Below are 21,613 nucleotides of genomic sequence, written 5' to 3' on the forward strand. Positions count from 1 at the left end.
GGCTCTCTGAGGAAACACAAAATATGGGAAGGCTCGCCTCCTCTCATGTCCTTCCTCTCCAGCCTTTGGGAATGGGTCAAAGGATATCAATACTCATTCCAACAATATATCCTGAGTGCCTACTGTGCACCAGCAAAGGGGCTCAGGGGTGCAATCATGAGCCAGCCAACAAACGTGCATTCTCCTGCGCTGTGCCGTAACCGTGCTCAACTTCACCCCAGAAGTCAAACAGTATCCAACATGGAGCTGAGCTCCTCCACCTGGTAATACCTATACCAAACACCCCAGAACTTGTTTAACATGGAAGGCCTGGAAATCCACACACTTATCTATATACTTACACTTAGAGAGACAAAATAGAACATGGACTCTGGAGCCAGATGGGACAGGTTCAAGTCCCAGCTTCACACTCACTTGTTGTTGACCTAGGGCGAGGGCCTGTGCCTCAGCTTCCTCAACTGTAAAATGGTGATAACAAATGTACCCCCCTCATAGACTGGTTCTAAGAATTAAATGAGTTAATACATGCAGTGAGTGCTTTTCAGTGCTCACCAGTATTACTACTATTATCCTCAAAACTCTGTCATTGCTCTGAACAGTTCTGGAATTCTGGAATCTACCTTCCAGTCCATTAACAGAACATGACAGTCTGCTTTACTGCTTTGGTGACATTTAATTTTGGAGGAAAAAAAAAGGTATTCCCCAGTTTGATTCATTCATTGACTTTGTTATTTACTGAAAGCCTGCCATGTTCTCAAAGACAAAAGACAGCAGCCGATGTCACATGAGGATAACAGAAGCTCCTTCTCTGGGGCTCTGTGGTTACTCTCCCAGGAAATGATGGTGACATCTCCTAAGAGTGCGGGTGCCCACACGGAGGAGTGCAGGGTCTCCACCGAAGGCTAGAGGGGAGGGGCAGGAACAGATGCATCACTGAGAAGTTAAGGAACTGAGGGGGTTGAATTGAATCCTTCTTGTTCTATCTCTATTAATACAGCCAACTTTCAGAGATTGTTCTGGATCAATTGACAAGGGCCAAGCCAAACTCAAAACTGATATTGGGTGGCTAAGCCCCTAAAGGTAGTTTAGTGGCTCAAACTGGTAATTTGGGTGGTTGAGCTATTGAAGTTTTACGAGTGTGTAACAGACCAGAGGAAAGCTTAGCACCAACGTAATTTACTTCCACTGAGACAAGTGTTTGCTCTGGATCCCACCCGAGCTGGAAGACATCCACAGTTAGCATGAGGACAGCAGGCATGGCCGAGGCTCCAAATGACCTGCTTCCCAAGAAGGGACAAAACTGCACGTGACACTGAGGAGCACCAGGCCAACTTACTATTCATCTTGTAAGTCGGTAAAAAGAGAGCAGAAAGACAATCTAAGAGGTAGAGATGGTCTGCTAACAATATGACTGCAAACGTTAATCAACACTAAGCAGCAAGTCACATAGATAAAAAGACTTTTGACCTCCTCTTCATCCCATAGGTTGTGCTCTGGAGAGGGGGAAAGGTGGGAACGACAAGGGGAGGACAGTCCTTCCAAATGTACCACAGCACTTGAGCTAAACGTTAAGTACAAGAATCAGAGTGCAATGTTCACTTCCATTTCAATTAGCAGAAAACAGAACTGCATTTCCAAAATAATGTCTGGGGACAATATTTCAAAAGCTATGACAAGTGAGAAAAAAAATCCAAGGGACTCCATTAAAAAAAAAAAAAAGAAAAAAAGACCTTTAAATGCACAGGGGTCACTGGTCCAAATGCCTTCAGGAGCCAAGCAGGCAGCAACGCGGGCAGGGAGAGACAGTGTGGGGCCAGGGAGTGGCAGCAGCTCTGGGGGTGGAGCTCAGGCTCAGGGCCTGCCTCAGGTGTCCCGTCCAAAACCAGATCAGACACACTCAGTAGGGGAAGGAGGGGCTCGGCCATTAAATTGGGAAATAAAAGCCTCAGATATTTTTCTTGGGGGAATAAAGTATTGCAGTACGGCTCTGCCTAAAGCAGCATGGTGCCATTTGGGATTCTTGTACATTCTCATGAGTCATGGCAGATAATTTGCTTGGGCCTGGGAGAGGCTAATCAGTTGGGGACAGAAAAGAGAAAAGGGCAAAGGTTGAGAGTGATCATGAGAAGAGGAGGAGGAAGGGAGAATGGAATGTGAGACATCTGGAACCACAGGGAAGGGAAAACAATGCCAGATGCTAGGCACGCACGGGGAGGAGTAAGACCTTGGGCAATCGGCTGCACCCTGCTGTGCCTGTATCTTCATCTAGGAAATGGGACTATCACTGGCTCCCAATGCCCCAGTAAGAGGACACCTGGAAAGCTCCTGGCCCAGTGCTCAGAATCATGTCAGCCCTCCTATTCCCCCAACCCTCCGCTGCCTCTCACTACCTGACCCTCCACTCCACATGGAAACATTCACCGGGCAAAAACCAAAACAGCTGCCGGTATGTTTGTGTACCTCTGGTTTAGCAGAAAACACTGCCAAATTAGAACTGGTTTCTATTGTATACCATGTCTCCTCAACCACCAAGTGTTTATTTAGCACCTTCTGGAGTTTCATATGTGGGGAAACAAAGGCTCAGGAAATTAGGTAACGTGCCCAGGGTCATCACCCAGCCCACAGAGAGAAGAGCTGGGATTTGAACCCAGGCTCAATCTGACTCTGGTGCCCGCAAAAGCTGACGATGACCCCTGTGGTGCAGAAGCCCATGGACAAACTGGAAACCAGGACTACTTTCCATGACACAAAAACAAAGGCGGGAGAGAAGCCAGAAAGGCTGGGAGCAGCCAGGGCCAGATCAAGTGTCCACCTGGACGCGCTTGTTTCTAAAGAAGGGATGGGACTGGAGGCCCTCCCGTGGGGGTGGACGACAGAGGGAGAGCAGAGAATTTCTGCTGAGCGGTCTGAGCAGACACAGAACTCTGAAGTAAGATGGTGTCAGACAAAGACTCACAGTGAGGAAATGATGACAATACCGAAATGGGTCTGTCCACTGTTACGTTATAGACTCAATTCTTTCATCCTATAGCGGCTCATGTGTCTGGCCCTTCCCAGTCAGAATTCATAACCAATCACCCCAGATGGTGAGCTCATTTGTACCTTCAGACCATCTATAGAAAACAAGCTTCGCCAAGCACGAGAGCAGGACAAGGTGATCTACGAGGAGCATATTTAGTTTGCTCGGGGGAATAAGCTATTTCCAAGCCCCTCGAAGCCATTCAGAAGAGCTGGCATTTATCAACAAACCACTGACAAGATCACTAAAGCATATTTCACTCCCTCACCTAGAAAGCACCCCCCCAAACAATTTTGGCTCTTTCAGGACAGAGACTGGGTCCTTATGTGCCCCAAGAACAAGACCCAGCTGCATACCTGCTACTCACGGGGCCGCTGTGAGGATAGCATGAGGTAACTGTTAATAGGAGTGAAGATGAGCCATCACCATCATCTTCTGAGGCGACACTAACTGGTTCCATGCCATCCCCAACCCATTATTCTAGAAGGTTCTCCCACCAACCTAGTGAGGCATCAGGACTTCATTATCCTCCACTGACAGAGAGGGAGATGGAGTCCCTGAGAGAGAAAGGGAGAAGCTTGCCCAGGGGCTCCGTGAGGGAGTGGCCTCTTGATTCCCAGCATGGGGATCCCTCCCCTGGCCTCTGCTGGGCACTGTTCTACCTCATCTTTCACTGCCCACCCTTCCCCATCCTTTTTTAACCTTTTTATTGTACAAAATATAGACACAGAAAGCCATATCAGACAAATCTATCACCTGGGAAATTCTTACGAAGCAAACACCCTTGTAACTACCACCCAGGTTAAAAAAAGACCATTGTCAATCACCCCAACAAAATTAACAGGCTCCCCTCTCCACCTGAAAGTAACTACTACCCTGACTTTTAGAATAATTGCCTCATCCCATTTCCTTATGGCTTAATCACTTGAGTGTACATGCCTACAGCAGAGTTTAGTCTTGCCCACTTTTATCCTAACTCAAGGAGTCTTTAAAATATCTTCACCTGCAGGTGCCCTTTCTAGATCTTTCTTTTCCTTACAATTTATCTGTTAAAGAATCTAAACTGTTTGACCCGTAGAATCTCCCCTGGGCCAGAAAACTGCATAGTTTCATATATTCCTCTGTTCTCTGTGTTTCTTTCACTTGGCAGCTGGATTTCAAGGCTTGACCAGTCCAGGTTTGGTCCCTTTGCTCAAGACTTTGCCAGTGGTGGGCTCTTCTATCAGGAGCCACATCATTTCTGGCTGTCACTTTTTTTTTGGGGGGGGGGATGTTAGCAGCCCTCGATGCTCAGTGGTTACAGACATTAATTCACTGGGAGTTACAAAATGGTGGCATTCTAATCCTCTCGCTGTATTTTTCATTCATTAGCTGGAGTAATCTTATAGGAAGGTGGCTTCTTCCATCTAATATTTGGTTCTCCAGTTCTTTTTATTTACTTTGTTAGATACTGATTTAGAACTCATGAATTTAAACATCTTTGATGAGGCTATTGCAATTTTTATCCTTCTTGAAATTCAAATTGTCCCGTATTTGGCCTGAATTCCTCTACCATGATCCTAGAAATCTTTTGAGTTTCCTTGCTATCTGGTATGAAAAGATGTTCCAAGTTCATCCTATTCATTTCTTATTCCAGAGCTGGAATGAGGTTTCTTTTAATGGTCAATGAAACTTTAAGATCACAGCCGTGACACTAGGGTGTTCACTCCTACTGGGTCAGTCACTCAGATGGGCCTCTTTCCTCTCTCCCATGCACACATGTACATATGCAAACACACACAACACCTCGTGATTTCAATTGTTTTCATAATTTCCAATTTAATCATTCGAATTCAGGACTGACTGTTTTTGATTTCTTCTATCTTAAATCTCTTTTGCCTTTCTCCTACACCAAGAATCCTGGTTCTCAAGGACACAGGGGATAAGAGTTAGAACATTGCATAAGTATTCATTTGCTTTATTCCATGTCACACAAAAACATTTCAGAATTGCAATGCTAATAATACCACCATCATTATGATTACTGAAATGTTAAAAACTTATTTTCTGCATGTTCTATCAGCATTCTCCTTCCATTTTTAAATGTATGATTGTACTCTATCTGTTATGAGACACGGAAAGAAACAGAAAAGGATGACCCATGTTCAGAAAAAAGAACAATCAATATAAACTCACTCCAAATGGGCCCACATGTTGGATTTAGCAAAGACTTCAAAGAAACTATTATAAGTATGATCAAAGATTTAACAGAAACTATATATAAAGATTTTTTTCAAGATCAGATGATGATGTTTCAAAAAATGGGGACTCTCAATGGCAAAACAGAAACAACAGAAATTGCTAAATGGAGATTTTTAAAATTAAAAAGTATAAATACAATGAAAAATCCCCTAAATGGGGCTCAACAGCAGCTTTGAGATGACAGGAAAAAAACACTGACCTTAAAGATACATGAATAAAAATTATCCAGTCCAAAGAACAGAGAGAAAAAGGACTGAAGAAAAACAGACACATAATTATAATACTGCTAAAAGACAAAAAAAAAAAATCTTGAAAGTAACAACCGAATTAATCACGTTCAAGGGAGCAACAAGATTGACAGTGATTTCTCAATCAGACATAGTAGAAGATACACTCAAGGTGCTAAAAGAAAAGAAACTATCACCAAGAATTTTATATACAGTAAAACTGTCATTCAGAAATGAAGGCAAGTAAAGATGTTCCCAGATAAACAAAAAGTGAGAGAATTCATAGCTAGCAGACATGCTCAATATGAAATTTTAAAGGGAAGTCCATCAGACTGCAAAGAAATGACAACACAGGGTAATTTGAATCCACGGGAAAAAGTTAAGAGTACTAGAAATGTAAATATGTGGGTAAATATAAAATATTGTATAAATACATTTTAAATAATTTAAAATATATAAAAAGTAAGATTGTTATAAGGAATTTTTTCTGCACTGTTGTGTTTATAACATATAGAGACATTAATAGCACAAAGAAGGGAGGAAATGAACCTATATTAGATCCAAGTTGTATATTTTACTAAAATTAAGTCAGTATGAACCCGAAGTACTCTGTGATAATTTAAGATGTACACGATAATTCATAGAGAAACCACCATAAATATTTTTTTTTAAAGTACAGCTGAAAAATCAACAGAAGAATTAAAATGTAATACTAAAAAGTATTTGTTTAACACAAAAGAAGGTGATAGAAAGAACAAAGAACTTAAGATGCCAGACATATAGAAAACAGAGCAAGATGGCTGACAAAAATCTCATCATATCAATAGTTACGTTAAATGTGAATGGATTAAACACTCCAATCAAAAGGCAAACATTTTTATACCAGCACAATCCAAATATATGCTATCTACAAGAAATATATGAGAGTTACTTTACTCCAAAGACACAAATAGTTTGAAAATAAAAGGATAAAAAGATCTACCTCTGTATGGGGCGCCTGGGTGGCACAGCGGTTAAGCGTCTGCCTTCGGCTCAGGGCGTGATCCCGGCGTTATGGGATCGAGCCCCACATCAGGCTCCTCTGCTATGAGCCTGCTTCTTCCTCTCCCACTCCCCCTGCTTGTGTTCCCTCTCTCTCTAGCTGTCTCTATCTCTGTCAAATAAATAAATAAAATCTTTAAAAAAAAAAAAAAAGATCTACCTCTGTAAACAGTAACTACAAGATAGCTAGTGTAGCTATATTAGTTTCAGATAAGAAGGTCCTTAAGTGATAAAACATTACTAGAGACAAAGAGGCACTGATTAAGAACCTACAGCTAACAAGTTACGTTATGGTGAAAGACCAAATGCTTTCTTCTTAAGGTCAGGCAGGAATAAGATAAAGATATCTGCTCTTACCACCTCTCTTCAACTTTGTATTGGAGGTTCTTGCCAGGCCAATAAGATAATAAATGGAAATAAAAGACATACAGTTTGGAAATGAGAAGTAAAACTGTTTTTATTGACTGATGACAAGATCTCATATATAAAAATTCTAAGTAACCTATTAGAAAAATCATAACAACTAACTAATAAGTTTGGCAAGGTTGCAAGATACAATATCAATATACAAAATCAACAGTTATACCTATATTACAGCAAAGTAATCTGAAAGCGAAATTAAGAAAAGAATTCCATTCATAAGAGCATGAAAATGAATAAACTACTTATGACAAACTTAACAAAAAAATGCAAAACTTGCACAATAAAAACCACAAAACATTTTTGAGAGAAATTAAAGAAAATCTAAATAAATGAAGAGATACTGGATTGGAAGATTCACTATTACTTATATGGCAATTCTCCCTAAATTGATCTAGAGATTCACTGCCAACCTTATCAAAATCCTGGCAGGCTTTTTGTGCAGAAATTGACAAGCAGATCCTAAAACGTATATGGAAATCTCAAGGACTGAGAGTAGCCAAAATAATTTTGAAAAAGAACAAAGTTAGAGAACTTACACTATCTAATTTCAAAACTTGCTGTAAAGCTACATATTTAAGACATTGTGGTACTGGCTTAAGGGTAGACATATAAATCAGCGAAACAAAACAAAGACTCCAGAAATAAACCTTCAGATTTACGTTCAGTTAACTCATTTTTTACTAAAGTGTCAAGGCTATTTAGTGGGAAAAGAGACTTTTCAACAAATGGTGGTTGGACAACTGGGTATCTAGATATAAAAAAATTTTTACATTGACCTTTACCTCACACCATACACAAATATCAAAACACAGATTAGAGACCTACATGTAAAAGCTAAAACAATAAAATTTCTAGAATAAAACATAGGAGAAAACCTTTATGGACTTAGATTAGGCAAAATTTTCTTAGACATGACCTCAAAAGGACGATCCATAAAAAGAAAAATTGATAAACTGGACTTCATCAAAATCAACATTTCCTCCTTAAGTGACATCATTTAAAAAATGAATACAAGCCACAGACAGGCAGAAAATATTTGCAAATTATATATCTGATAAAAGACTTGTATCTAGAATATATAAAGAACTCCTACAATTTGATAAGACAACCCAATAGAAAACAGGGCAAAAGATATGAATAGATGTTTCACCACAGAAGATTCAAGAACAGCTAATAAGCAAACAAAAACTGATGAACCTCATTAATCATTAGAGAAACGCACATTCAAATCACAATGAGATACCTTACAAATCCACAAGACTGGCTTTAATTTAAAAACTGGCAATCCCAAGTGTTGAAGAGAATGGAAGGAAGCTGGAACACTCGCACGTTGCTGGCAGAATGTAAAATGGCACAACTACTTTGGAAAACAGCTTGTCAGTTTTCTTAAAAACTTAAACATAAGCTTATCATATGACCCACAATTCCACTCCTATGAATCTATCCAAGGGAAATGAAAACATGTGTCTACAGAAAGATTTGCACATGAATGTTCATAGCAGCATTATGCATAATAGCTAAAAAGTGCAAACAATCCAAATGTTCATCAATTGGTAAATGAGTCAACAAAAGAGAGCATATCCAGACAATGGAATAACTATTTAGCAATAAAAAGGAATGACCTACTGAGACATGCTACAATGTGCGTGAACATGCTAACATGCTGAACACAAAAACCATGTTAAGTGAAAGACGACGGACACAAAAGACCACATATTCCATGACTCCATTTACATGAAATTTTTAGAAAAGGCAAATCTGTAGAGACAGGTAACAGATCAGTGGTTGCCTGGGCAGAGGGTGGGGGTGGGAACTGACAAATAGGCAGGAAGAACTTTTTAGGGTGATGGAAATGTTCTAAAGCTCAAATGTGCCAATGACTGCACCGCTGTGAAAACTTACTGAAAACAATTGAACTGCGTATTTACAACAGGTGAATTATATATATATAAAACCTGAATAAAGTTGTTAAAAATATAGCAGCTTGCTTTATGATCATTCTTGGCTACCTCCCCCTCCCCCACATTCACCTCTACCTTTTCATTCTTTCGTCTCTTGTGTCACTTCTTGGTCAATTTCCACTGCATACTCCCCAGTTTCCCCTCACTGTGGGGTGCAGTCCCAGCAAAGAGCCCAGTGGTCCATTTTTAAGCCTTCGAGGGGACCAGACTGCTCCGGTCCCTTGGATCCTACTTGGCTAATCCCAATTGGCCAGACAAGCTATGAAGTAAATACTTGTTGGCTATTTTCAGGGTCTCTTATTCTCAGGCCTATGAGATGCCCTGTTGCTTCCTTCTGCTTTCACCCACACAAATGCAAGGGACATTCCAGTCCATGGCTGTCAGAGGTCAGTCACATCAACATCAGCTCATATTTTGGTGTTCATGAGTACACCCTGTCATCTAGTTCTGTCGTAAATGCTGCTCATGGGGTTTGGTTTTGCTACCTGGTTAGTCTTTTTTATGTGCCTATATGAGAAGATCTAAAACCCATGCTGCCCCTGCTGTCATCATGCTCCCAGATTCCTCAGCTGCCAAGTCTTACCTTTCCCTCTATGGAATGGACAAATCCTTCAGTCTGTGGAGTTGATCAGACCTTGGTATACGTGCTTACTGCACACCAGACACCATTAAGCACACTATCGTTGCTAACTCACTTAATCCACCTGGCAACACTATATGCGGGTACCATTACTATCCCCAGGTTATGAAAGGGGAAACTGAAACACAGACAGGTAAGTAATTTGCTAAGGTCACAGTGCTAGCAAATGTCTCTGATAACATCTGGAGTCAGTGCTCTCTAACCACTAGATAATGCTGCCTCTAATGAGAGTGTGAAGTATATCTGGCCTGAAGATCTAGCATTCTCCTGTGACTAACACCCCTGTCCCCCTCAGTCCTCCCTAAGATAGGAAAGTGTACCCCTCCTTCAAAGACCAAGTTCAAATGTCAAATCTTTTAAGAAACCAGACAAAGTCACATTGGCAGGTGGCTTAGTCTTCTTTCCCTCCCGTCTTTTCTCCAGCCCATCCCTCTATGATAGTGCTTTTCACAGGTGTTATAATTATTCATTGACATCCTTGTCTTCCCCATGAGCTCTGAGAACATTTTTTATTCATCTCATATCCCAGAGCTTACCCTAGTGACTGGCCCCCAGCAGGCTCTCAATAAACATGCATGGAACTGAGTGGGCAATAGTTGGTTTTTTAAAAAAACTAGCTCAAAATGTACTTGAAAGCAATATAATTGCATCTTTAAAAAAAAAACCTGTAATCCAGAGGTTTTACCAAGGCTGGCTAATGAGTTTTTCTGGGGTATTCTTCAGAAGAAACACAGCATCTGGTTCTTCCTGATATTTTAGCTGCTTATTCCCAACATGCAGAGATTGGTGCTTCTGATGCTAATTTGCCAGGGAGATTCAAAGGAGAACCAGCTACCATACCCTTCAACTAAGCACCTGCCAGCAGACAGAGAATAGAGGAGGAAGAACTAGCAGAAGGAAGGTACCATGTGCCTGTGCCAGTCATAAAAAATTACCATCAAAGTCACCTATGAATAAACAGGAAAAAATTCAAACCTAAAATAGAGAGGAAGGTGGGAAAACCAAATGTCAATTGAAAAAAAAATAATTCATTAATTTTTTTAAAATTTTGTAATTTAATGCAGGATTTTGCTATGGGAACATACAATTATATTGTGGATTTCCTTGTTGGTGTATGGGTCTATGGATGCTGCATACAAATAAAAAAGCAGGTACTTGTAAGAAAATTTATAGCCCCTCTCATTTTCAGTCGAAGGTTCTAGTATTTCCTAAAAAAAAGTCAGAAATTCTGCAAAGATGTCTCAGTCATTTTCTGGGCTTTAGCTCAATCTCTCTCTGCAACTCTAAAGAGTTGACTAAAAATACCTCTGGGAAAAAAAGAATGGAGAGAAAAACAATGATTTAAAAAGAAATAGGTAGGAAGTATCCCTTGAAAAGAGCTGGGGCCCTCACCCCCTCCAACCCTGCTCTCGTGTGAAATATTAATGCATTTGACACCCAAACCAGGGAAGGAAAACAGCAGGTTAATGAGCCAGAAGAGGGGTGCTGCCTGCTCTCCCCACCCTCTCCCATCCAGCCTGCTTCTAGGGCAAACACATTTGGACCCGCTCTGTGGCACAGATGTCACCAAATTACCAGGAAAGTTCCCCACAGTCTGACAGCCTCAGAAAGGGTGAAATTTGGCTTCCTTCTTGACCAGACAGGATGCGAATTCCTCTTTCCAACACACATGTGTCATTTCAACAGTCTGCCCTTCAGGGGCTGTGTACAAAGGCCACAAATACTCTCACATGCTTCTGGGTCCAACTTGGCCCCACAGAGTTTCAAGTTGAAGAGATACTTACTTAAAAAATGCGGGTCTGGGAGGCCCTGGGAGCAAACTTTCTCAACAACTAAACCACTGAAGACAATAATTCTCTTTCCTGCTGTGGGAACTCTGGAACTCCCACCCAGATGTGTATACGCTACGCTTAAGTGAGGAGGCCTCCAATCACCAAAATTCTACTAAGCTAGGAGCATCTCAGGGATGAAGGAGTCTGTCAGAGCCTGCTTGAGGACTTTCCTTTTTTTTTTTTTTAAGATTTTATTTATTTATTTGAGAGACAGTGAGAGAGAGAGAGCACACACGCATGAGCAGGGGGAGGGGCAGAGGGAGAAGCAGACTCCTGGTTGAGCGGGGAGCCCGATGTAGGGCTCGATCCCAGGACCCCAAGATCATGACCTGAGCCGAAGGCAGACGTTTCACCAACTAAGCCACTCAGGTGCCCCAAGGACTTTCTTATAATTAAGCCATTATTCTAAGTACCCTCCAATCTCAGAGATAGGGCAGAAAGTAGAGGTCCCTATGATTTGCCTAGAAAATGTATGATTTCGTACTGAGGTCAAGGAAGGTGTTTCATACCTGTCCCCATCCACCCTCCTTTAACAGAAGGACATCATATGCAGAAAGACCTAAATGAGCAGAGCACATCTCCCTCTTTACCACTGAGAAGCAGGAACCAAGGCAGTAAGTTCCACTTAGCTCTCAATAAATATATACTACGCTACCTAATTTTAAAGAAAGCATGCAACCATTAGGCATCTGTGAGCCACAGCCATCTGCACTGAGAATAAGAAGTTCATTCACTCATTTGTTCATTCATGTACAACTCTGTACCGGACATTGTTCAAGGTAAACATTCCTCCCCAAACAAAACAGAAATTTCTGCCTAAGTGGAACTTATACTCTAGTAATGAGAGACAGACAAGCGAGATAAGAAAAAAATATACAATGTGAGCAAAGGGTTAACAAATTCCTTTCTTCCTCTCAATTTGACCTGAGGTTCCCCAGAAACCTAATAAAGATAAAATGTCGATTATGTTACTAGGCAACACTGCTTATGATAAAAATGACCCCTGATTGGTGACTTGCATCTGGGCTGGAAGGAACCATTCATATCTGATGGGGACATCATAGCTTGGGCTTCCACTAATGTGAGGACTTAAAACTGAGCATTTCCCTTGGGAAACCCTGAATACTTGGGACAGATCCCACATTTACTAATTGTGAGGCTCATTCTCTACCAGCTGAGGTGTCACCTGGTGGGGGAGGGGCAAATAGAACAGCTCCTGGGTGGCCATATGGACTGCTGAGAGCATGATTCACATAGAAGAGAAACCCCTGACATTGCCTTGCTGGCAATTTATGATCCTGTTCTAGATCTTTCTATGTAGATGGGTGTCAGCTGTGGCCTATGAAAGTCTTGTGAGTTGGAACATTTAACTGAACCTAAGAAGACCCCGGTAAGCATTGTTTATGGTGTATTTGATGCTAGTTAAGTGTTAAGGAGAAAAATAAGGCAGAAAGAAAGGACAGGTTAGTTGGACAAGATGCTCCTGCAGATCGCTTCAGGTCTAAATGAAAAGCATCCCTCCCACCCCACCTTGACTCTGCTAGTTAGCTCTCACACACTGGTTTGTCTCCAGGCTTCTGCTCAGTCACTCCCTCAGGAAAACCTCCCCTAACCACCAAATCTAGGTCAATTTCATTTTAAAATGGACTCCCACAGAAATGCGTACCTTTCCTTCTGAACACTATCTCAGCACTATACATCCAAGACTATAACGATCTCTTTTCCCTCTGAGAGCAAGCAGCATGTCTGGCTGCTCACCATTTTGTCCCCAGCACCTGAAGAATGTCTGCCCCGGAGCCCGAGCTGAATAAATGCTGGTCAAACAAATGACTATCACAAAGTATCTGAAACCAAACGGAGGTGGGCAGCATTCCTCATACCACACTGTTTGTTCCTGTGTGTGTCTACTCATGCTAATCCCATCCAGAGCAGGACCCAAGAGTCGCCTGCAAATATTGCTACTGCTATCGGGAATTCCCAGGGGATCGATCTCCAGTCTTATCAAGAGGTGTTGGGAATATTTAAAAAATTAATTAATTTTGATTGTTAGACACTGTATTGTACAACTATCTCTTCTTAGGAAAGCTTGCAAAGTGATAGGGTAGATTTTAAACATTAGCATTGTCTTCTTCCTGTTTCCTAAGGTTTGGCCTTATTTCTTTTCCTGCTGAACTAAAAAATCCATAGGGATCATTTGCTATCTTGACCCTGGCTCCTAGCACATGAATATTTGATGGATGAATAAATAAGTGAATGAATAAACAAATAAAGAATCTCTCCCTCTCCTCCTGCCCCCATTAAAACAGAAAATCACCACCTGAGACAAATCTCTTTGTCAAGAACTAAAACTCCTGGACCAGCTCATCTGTCAGAGGATTCCAATGCTAAATGGCGGCTAAAGGAGGCAGTGCATAGCTGGTCAAAACCATGTGGGGAGGGGCCTTTATGAGATGCAATTAACTGCTAGTTAGTTCGCTGGTCCCTCCCCCTTCAACCCCCACCTCAGCACTTTGGAAGCCTGAAATGACCCACCCTGCTCTTCTGCCAAAGCCAAGGGCAGACCAACATGGATGCAACCCACCTTGTTGTGCTCATAAAGTTCTCAGACGGCACAGGACTCTAACATTCATTGTTAGTACACTGAAAACAATTACCTGTTCCCTATAATTCACTCCCCATAATTCATCACTGAAAGTGGCCTTGGAGTTTCATAATTAAAACTGACAAAGGCTTCTTTGTTTCCATACTAACAGTTTTGATGGCATTAAGGGATTAGCCAGACCTAGTCCACATTTAAACAAAACAGAGGTGATTTGGCTGATGCTTTTTGTTACATAAATAATTACATCTAGACTGGCTTTTTTTTTTTTTTAAAGATTTTATTTATTTATGTGACAGAGAGACAGCCAGCGAGAGAGGGAACACAGCAGGGGAGTGGGAGAAGAAGAAGCAGGCTTCCCAGCGGAGGAGCCCGATGTGGGACTCGATCCCGGAACGCCGGGATCACGCCCTGAGCCGAAGGCAGACGCTTAACGACTGCACTACCCAGGCGCCCCTAGACTGGCTTTTAAAAGTCCTTGTTTTCTAAGTGTAGCGTATTCCTTTGAGCTCCGCTGCTCAGTGCCCCACTTTCAAGAACAGGGTACTAACTGGTCATGGTCTGTATGGTCCAAGTGGTAAGGAGGTGGGACTGGGTGTCAGAAGAAGGAGGTGCAGGTCCCAGCTCTGCCACCGACCAGTTGTGTGGCCCTGAGTAAATCGCACTGCCTTATTTATCGACTCTTTTCCCAACCAAAATGTAAATTCCACAGGGGCACTGACTGGGTCTCACTTGTTCTCTTAGAACAGTGTTTGGCTCAAGTAAGTAACCTAGGAAGGTTCTCAATAAACATTTATTAAACAATACTGCACATGATTTCTCCGGATTTAGACTTCTCATCTATCACGGGTAGTGACTGAAACAAATGTGCTCTGACAGATTCTGTACCCCACCGTCAGCTCAACTATTATGGAGATTCTCCTTAGTAGTGGGATGACTCATGGGACGTGCTCAGCCCAGTGAGCTAGGTTGGCCAGAAGTCTTCCACACCGAGTCTGTGCCTCTCCCCTCGCAACTGCTTTAGCCACACTGGACCCCTTTCAGATTCTGAAACACATCAAGCTCTTTCCTGGGTCAAGGGCTTGCACCTGCTGGAACCTCCACTTGGAATCCTCTTTCTCCTGCTCTCAGCAGGGTTACCGCCTGGCTCACCATCACATCCTGGGCTCTGGGTTTCTGCCTCAGGAGGCCCGGCCTGACCACCCTACCTAAGCAGGTGCCCTCTGTTATCTGCATTCGCTGCACCCATTCATTCCCTTGCATGTGTTCTAATTTGTAATTGTATCCATTGGTTTACTGGCTTATTATCTGTCTCCCTCAGTAGACTCATCCTCCCTGAAAGCCTGGACCATGTCTCTTCTATTTGCCAATGTAGCTCCAAGCACAGTACTGGACACACAGGGGAACTCAATAAATACTTGTCCAACCACTGGCCAAACCCACTGTGTGCCAGGTCCTATGCTGAGAGGTTTATATACAAATCCACAGAATTCTACATAAACCCTTACTCCAGCCAACTTGGTCTCCTCAGACCCCGCAAATTATATACAATGCTGAGTAGAGCTCTAACTGCGCACTTCGACCCACTATCTGGGAGGTGGCCCTGGCTCTCCTCAATCGATTCGCATTGACATCATTCCGAACACAATTCTCCAAAGTTTTACTCCCCTTTACAGATCATGCAGCTGTGTCCATACAACAGCTTTCTCGCCCAAGCTGAACCCACCCCTGTCAACACACCCAAACTATCCTGAAATTGCTTGTTTGCACCCTTAATTCCCCATGGGACTGTGAGTTGTAGGAAGGCAGGGACTTTGCCCCTCCTCTTCACCACTGCCTAAGATAAGGTCTGGTACCTAATACGTAGGCTAGTCATCCTCCTTAAATGAACAAATGACCTTCCTGAATGAAGGAATAAATGGGCCTAGAAACTCGAGCTCACTTCGGTCAATTAAAGTGATCAGGTGTTCTCCCATTGTTTTACTCCTTTATACAACAGAACTGCCTTACCTACATTTATGTCTTACCCTTTTCTTTTCTCCGACTGTCTTCTAGAATGCAGGCCCATTTCCTTCTAACCTCTGAATCTCTCTCAAAGACTGTCACGGACAAAAAACTGATACGGATGAAACATTTCCTGGAAACGTGTCTGAATTCTCTCCTATTCATTATTTTTGACTTATGATAGAAAAAGTCACATGCAGTTTGGAAAGTGAACATTTCTTAACACTGCAGGAGGGAAGACAGCCTGAATGCCAGAATGCACAGGCCAAGGCCAAACCACTCCGGAGCCTGGGGAGCCAGCATGGCCCCCTGCGCTTCCTGGCCAGCCCCCTCCCCAGGAGCACATGGGCCACAGCTGCTGCTATCTCTGGGGTGGGAAACACAGGAATCGCCCTCCACAGCAGCCTCTGGGACAGTGCAGGCCCCACGGCCCCTTTTTTGGCCTGCTGATTCTAGGCTCCATTAAGCAGAACAGAACAGTCACAAAGGTCAACAAAATTACTGAGGAAGTCCAGGGATTTTTAAAGCCAATGCACAGTGGTGATTAGTGGTCTGATTGACTAGAATAACAAAACTCCAAAAAGGTCCTCTATACCCTTTATTCCCGAGTGTGGTGCCAACCACCACAGGGCAACTCAGAGTCTGACCGCACCGCCTGACTTCCCACCTTCTCCGAGTCAGGGTCTCCCAGGCAAACCCCGTGATGCACCCCAGCAAAGAGTACAACCCACGGGCACACCTCCCAGGGGTCGCTGGGCCATTTGCCTTCTTGTTTTAATGTATCCCTACCCTCCCTGAATTAAAACCAATTCGGAGCCAAGGAAAACACCCACTGCCATCCATTTTGCTCAGCCAGTGTTTCTGACAGGGCTGACAAGAAGCAAAGTTAATTGAAATGTCCTTTGCTGTTGATAAGAGATGGTCAAATACTCCTGAAACAGCATGCAGTCAATAACAGGTACCCCAAACCTCAGTTTCCTGGAAACTCAGGCCACAAGGACTCAAGTGAGGAGTATCATTTCTCTTCTCCTTAGAAGGCTGAGGGGAGGAGGGCTCCCGGCGGGCTCAGTCAGTGGAGCGTGTGATTCTTGATCTTGGGGTTGTGAGTTCAAGCCCCACGTTGGGTGCAGAGACAACTTAAAAATAAAATTTAAAAAATCTAAAACAACAATAAGGTTGAGGGCCCCGCCCCCCAGGCTGAGGCCATCTCTGGGCCTCTAGCTGAGGTTCCCAGGGGCTACCCATTGCTACCACGTTGAGATCAGTCACCCCACCTTCCTTCTCTGGTGCACCGACAAGGCCATTGATCATTAGAGCTAGCCCACCAACCGATACACATCTTGAGCCGAGCTCGCCTAAACCAGCAGTCATAAATGAATGCCCTTCCCTGAAAAATGTGTTGCATCTGGCTCAGTAATCAAATGAGTGATGCCTGCTTTGCAAACTTCCACTTCCACTGGAGGCTGACCTTCATCTGGCCCCACGTCCTGCTGGAAAGTGGGCCCGGCATCCGCATCACTGGAAATGCCAGCTTGGCACCTGCTGCTTGCCTGACGCTTTATGAAGCGCTTCCACACTCATTGCCTTACTCGTGCCTCACCTCAGCTCTGTGACATGGGGGGGCTAGACCCATTTTACAGATAAAGAAACCGAGACCCAGTAAGGAGAAGGACTGGTTCCAAATCCAAATCCTCTGGCTCCGACAGCCCTGCTGCCCCTCCTCTGAGTGCCTGCCTCGGCAAGGCTGCTCTAGGAAGCCCTGGAGGGTGCGTCCTGGCCCTCTGAGTTCAAAGTGCTTTCGCTTCACCCTCTGCAGAGCTGAGCAAGAGGGTTTTTTTCATCCTTCACAGGCTTGCTGCTGCCACCCAGAGGGACAGGAGAACTAGACACGAAACAGATGTGGCTGTGCCGGGCTCAGACGGCACCCAGTATTCTGTCCCTCCAGGAGGAGACAGGCTACAGGGGGAGGGGAGAGTGCTGGGGAAGAGGAAAAAGGGAGGAGGAGAAAGGAGGAAACAGAGGATCTGCAGCAGGTTCTGGATGAGACGGGAGGAAAAGTGGGAGGAGAAAACCCCAGTCAACAGCAGAGGCTGGGAACAATCCCCGGCAACGTCTTGTCCTTGCGTCCAGCACCGCCTCCCAGGGAGGCAGGATGACGACAGACCACTCACTGTTGGAGGGTTGGACCCAGCCTCTGCAGGCACAGAAAGACTTTCCCGAGTGGAGCAGTCCTGGAAGGACAGACGGCAGAACCCGGCAGCCAGGTCACGTGGGCACACGGGGACAACACTACTTATAGTGTCAACCTTGTGGGGCGGCAGTGCCCGGGGAAGAGCCAACGCTGTGAGGATCAAGGCCGGTGAAGTAGGAGCCTTGGTCTGGGACTCGGGTTCTTTCTGAAAGAGCCCCAAGTTCACTAGTCTGTTCACGTACTCTTGGGAAAGGTGGGAGAATTAGAAAAGAATAAGATTAATTACTAAAACTCATTAAGTCCTCAGGGACGACAACTACAAAGCTGAAGATACCGAAGTACATTTCTAAAGAAAGAGATGGGCTTTATCAATTCCCATCTCCTATTGCAAAGCTCTTCTACTGCCCATTTCCTTAATCCTTGCAAATCAGTCAAACCCCATCCATGATATCCTTCCAGATACATATTTTTAAAGTGCAAAGGGGCACCTGGGTGGCTCAGTCAGTTAAGTGTCCGACTCTTGGTTTTGGCTCAGGTCGTGATCTACGGGTTGTGAGATGGAGCCCTATGTTGGGTTCCACGCTGGGCATGGAGTCTGCTTAAGATTCTCTCTCTCCCGGGGCGCCTGGGTGGCATAGCGGTTGGGCGTCTGCCTTCGGCTCCGGGCGTGATCCCGGCGTTATGGGATCGAGCCCCACATCAGGCTCCTCCGCTATGAGCCTGCTTCTTCCTCTCCCACTCCCCCTGCTTGTGTTCCCTCTCTCGCTGGCTGTCTCTATCTCTGTCGAATAAAAAAAATAAAAAAAAAAAAAGATTCTCTCTCTCCCTCTTCTTCTGCCCCTCCCCGGCACGTGTGCTCTCTCTCTCTCCCCCTTCTAAAAAGTAAATAAAAATTAAAATAATTTTAAAATTAAGTACAGGAAAAACAAAAAGGAGCAAACACATCAGAAGATGGGATGTGGGAGCCACTGGTGCTTGGGGAGGGCAGCTACCTCCAGGTGTCCCCACCTACCCCACAGAGATCCTGGCCATGAATGTCCATTGACAATGACCCAGGCATGGCTCTTGGGCCCTGAGAAAGCCACTGCTCTAAGTCAGGCGGCCTGGCAGCACTAGACATGCCCAAAAACTCCTGCTGCTTTCTCTCCTTTCATCCATAGTCTGTGGTCCCCAAACTGGCCTTTGCCTCCATCTACCTCAAAGTAATCTCTCATTACTGCTGCAAAGGACATTGCAGCTGGCAAGGATCCTCTAGAAAAGTTGGCCAATCCTATCACTGGACTTTGGAGCCCAAAGAAAAGAGCGAGAGGACAAGAAAGGAGGAGAAAAGGCTTCAAAGTTAAGCAGTCTCTTCAGTTTGGCTACGTCAATGGGAATCTCCTTGAACTTGGGTAAAATAAAAAGAGAAATGAGCCGGTGAACAATTCCTGGCATGTAATCCATCATCTAGTGCAAACCTCTCATCATTATTATTTTTCAGTTGGATTCCAGTGGGCAGCCAACATTTCAGGGCAGGAGGTCAGAGCCCAAGGGTACTAGCTTCTTCCTCTTCAATGAGTAGGCCTGAGGTGAAAATAAATTATCCAGCCCACCTTTACCAATCTTACACAAAGCATTTTCAATAGAAGGTATTGATTTGGCACCCCTGAGAGCCCCAAGGGAATGCATTCCTGCCTCTGGGCTTGCGTGTGGGAGTCAACCACATACACTCACAGGTCAGAGGGAGAGACAGCAAGGTTGGGGTTCCTCTGTGATGACCACCATTTAATGTTAAAAGGGAGAAGAAACAAATCACTCAAAAAAATATCCCATGTTCACTCCCTTCTCCCTCTATTTATAACATCATAGGAAATAGAACTAAAAATTCAGCCCAGGGGACATGCACTATTGCTCAAATGATCTCAATCAGTGTCAGATGAGATCATGCTCGAGAGCATCTTCTCGGCCACCAAGGCCTCAAGCCAGTCCAAACCTTGGGGTGGTATCGTGGCCTTTCACACACCATGCCGATCTGAACCAATGGCCTTTGGAGCCAAGCAGGGCCTGTCCACCAATAATTTAATGGGATTTGGAAAACAAGCATTTACCAGCAACAAATAAGAAATGTTTGCATGTGGCTCTGAGACCACGGAGCAGAAATGCCACTTCCATGAGCTATGCCCCAAGGTTTGAAGCTCTTGAAAATGAAGAGGGAGCAGCTCCACTGTTCATTTATCCAAAGGTTGGGACTCGTGTCCCCTCTGTGGTTCCAAGCGCTACTAGACTATTCCTAGAGGAAGGGGAACAGGCCTACGAGGAGCTACAGAGAAGCCGGATACCTACTGTGGGTCTTCATGCACATCTATCCTGCAGCACAAGGTCAAAACAAGGGACAGCTGAAGAGATTTGGAACAGAATCATCACATTTCTCATAAGAGCAGCACAGAAAGGAAAACAAACATCAAATGTATCAGAGAGCTATCCCTCATGTTCACATTAGTAAACTTTCCTAAACCCTTTTCAAAGGCAGCTCAAGCGGAAAATGTGCCCGTGTGACATCAGAGCCACACTCACTTTCTTAAAAACCACTGGCGATTTGGCAGACCCAATTCTCTGAACTGAGAAGCCGTTCAGGAGGTGAGCCTGTGCGCTGGGATTTCCAAGTCACTGACTCGTTCCCCAACAGAAGGGGCTGGTCTGTGTGGCAGAACCACCGCCGCGGAGGAGGGCGGCATAAAGCTCGCTCCCAGCAGACCCACCCGTGGGGCTGGGGCTTCGAACCTGTGACTCCTACTCACAAAGGAGCCCTCCTTCCTCCCTTCTCCCACCTTCAAGCCTCACGGCAAAGGGAGATAGCCAGGGCAGAAGAATCAAAAGAGCCTACATTCATGATTTTTAAAAAACTCTTCCAATCGAAGTTCGTTTTCAAAATTGCTTTGATACAATAGCTAAACCACAGACAGCACGGTGAGGCTTTCTATTGTCCTTCGTTAGGAACCTGAGTTAAAAAATGAAGAAGGCTTACCCATTTTTGAAATAGAGGACATGGGCTCTCTGAAGTCCTGTTTCTAGGAAAAAACCTAGTTCTTGATCGTGGGGAGCAGGGCCAGGCTTAGGGCTTCTGTTTTGAATATTGGTAAGTATTACCTGGAAGGGGAGAAAATCGGAAAACTAATCAGATCCACATCCAAGCCTAGTCCCTTCAAACTGCAATTCTGAACGCGCTGCACGACCTGACAAATGACGTTCCTCACGCCAGCGTCGGTGCGTAGGGACTGGTGCAGAAGTGAGCGCAAAGATTAGGAAAGCAGAGAGAACGACAGCTCTGAGACGGGGCGTGCGTGGCTCTCCCGGCATGGAGGGCTGAGGACTGAAGGGTGCTGAGGGGTGCCCGGGGCCAGGGGAGGCACTGAGGCGGAGGGGCTCTGCTGGGTGCCAGGATGTTGACAGAGAGTC

General features: G+C 44.4%; 1 protein-coding gene across 11 annotated transcripts in view; it reads right to left on the bottom strand.

The window, feature by feature from the left end:
* The window catches only part of TTC7B (tetratricopeptide repeat domain 7B), a 226,892-nt gene that overhangs the window by 149,108 nt on the left and 56,171 nt on the right, over positions 1-21,613 (bottom strand). For all 11 annotated transcript variants that reach the window (XR_004620268.1, XM_034642624.1, XM_034642623.1 and 8 more), the window contains exon 4: positions 21,183-21,304. Coding sequence is in view for 10 of the 11 variants with exons in the window: in XM_034642624.1 (XP_034498515.1) it covers positions 21,183-21,304 (122 nt within the window). In the remaining variant the exon portion in view is untranslated. The remainder of the gene's footprint in view (positions 1-21,182; positions 21,305-21,613) is intronic.

The sequence above is a fragment of the Ailuropoda melanoleuca genome, chromosome 14, assembly GCF_002007445.2.
Source record: "Ailuropoda melanoleuca isolate Jingjing chromosome 14, ASM200744v2, whole genome shotgun sequence".
Classification (NCBI taxonomy): Eukaryota; Metazoa; Chordata; class Mammalia; order Carnivora; family Ursidae; genus Ailuropoda; species Ailuropoda melanoleuca.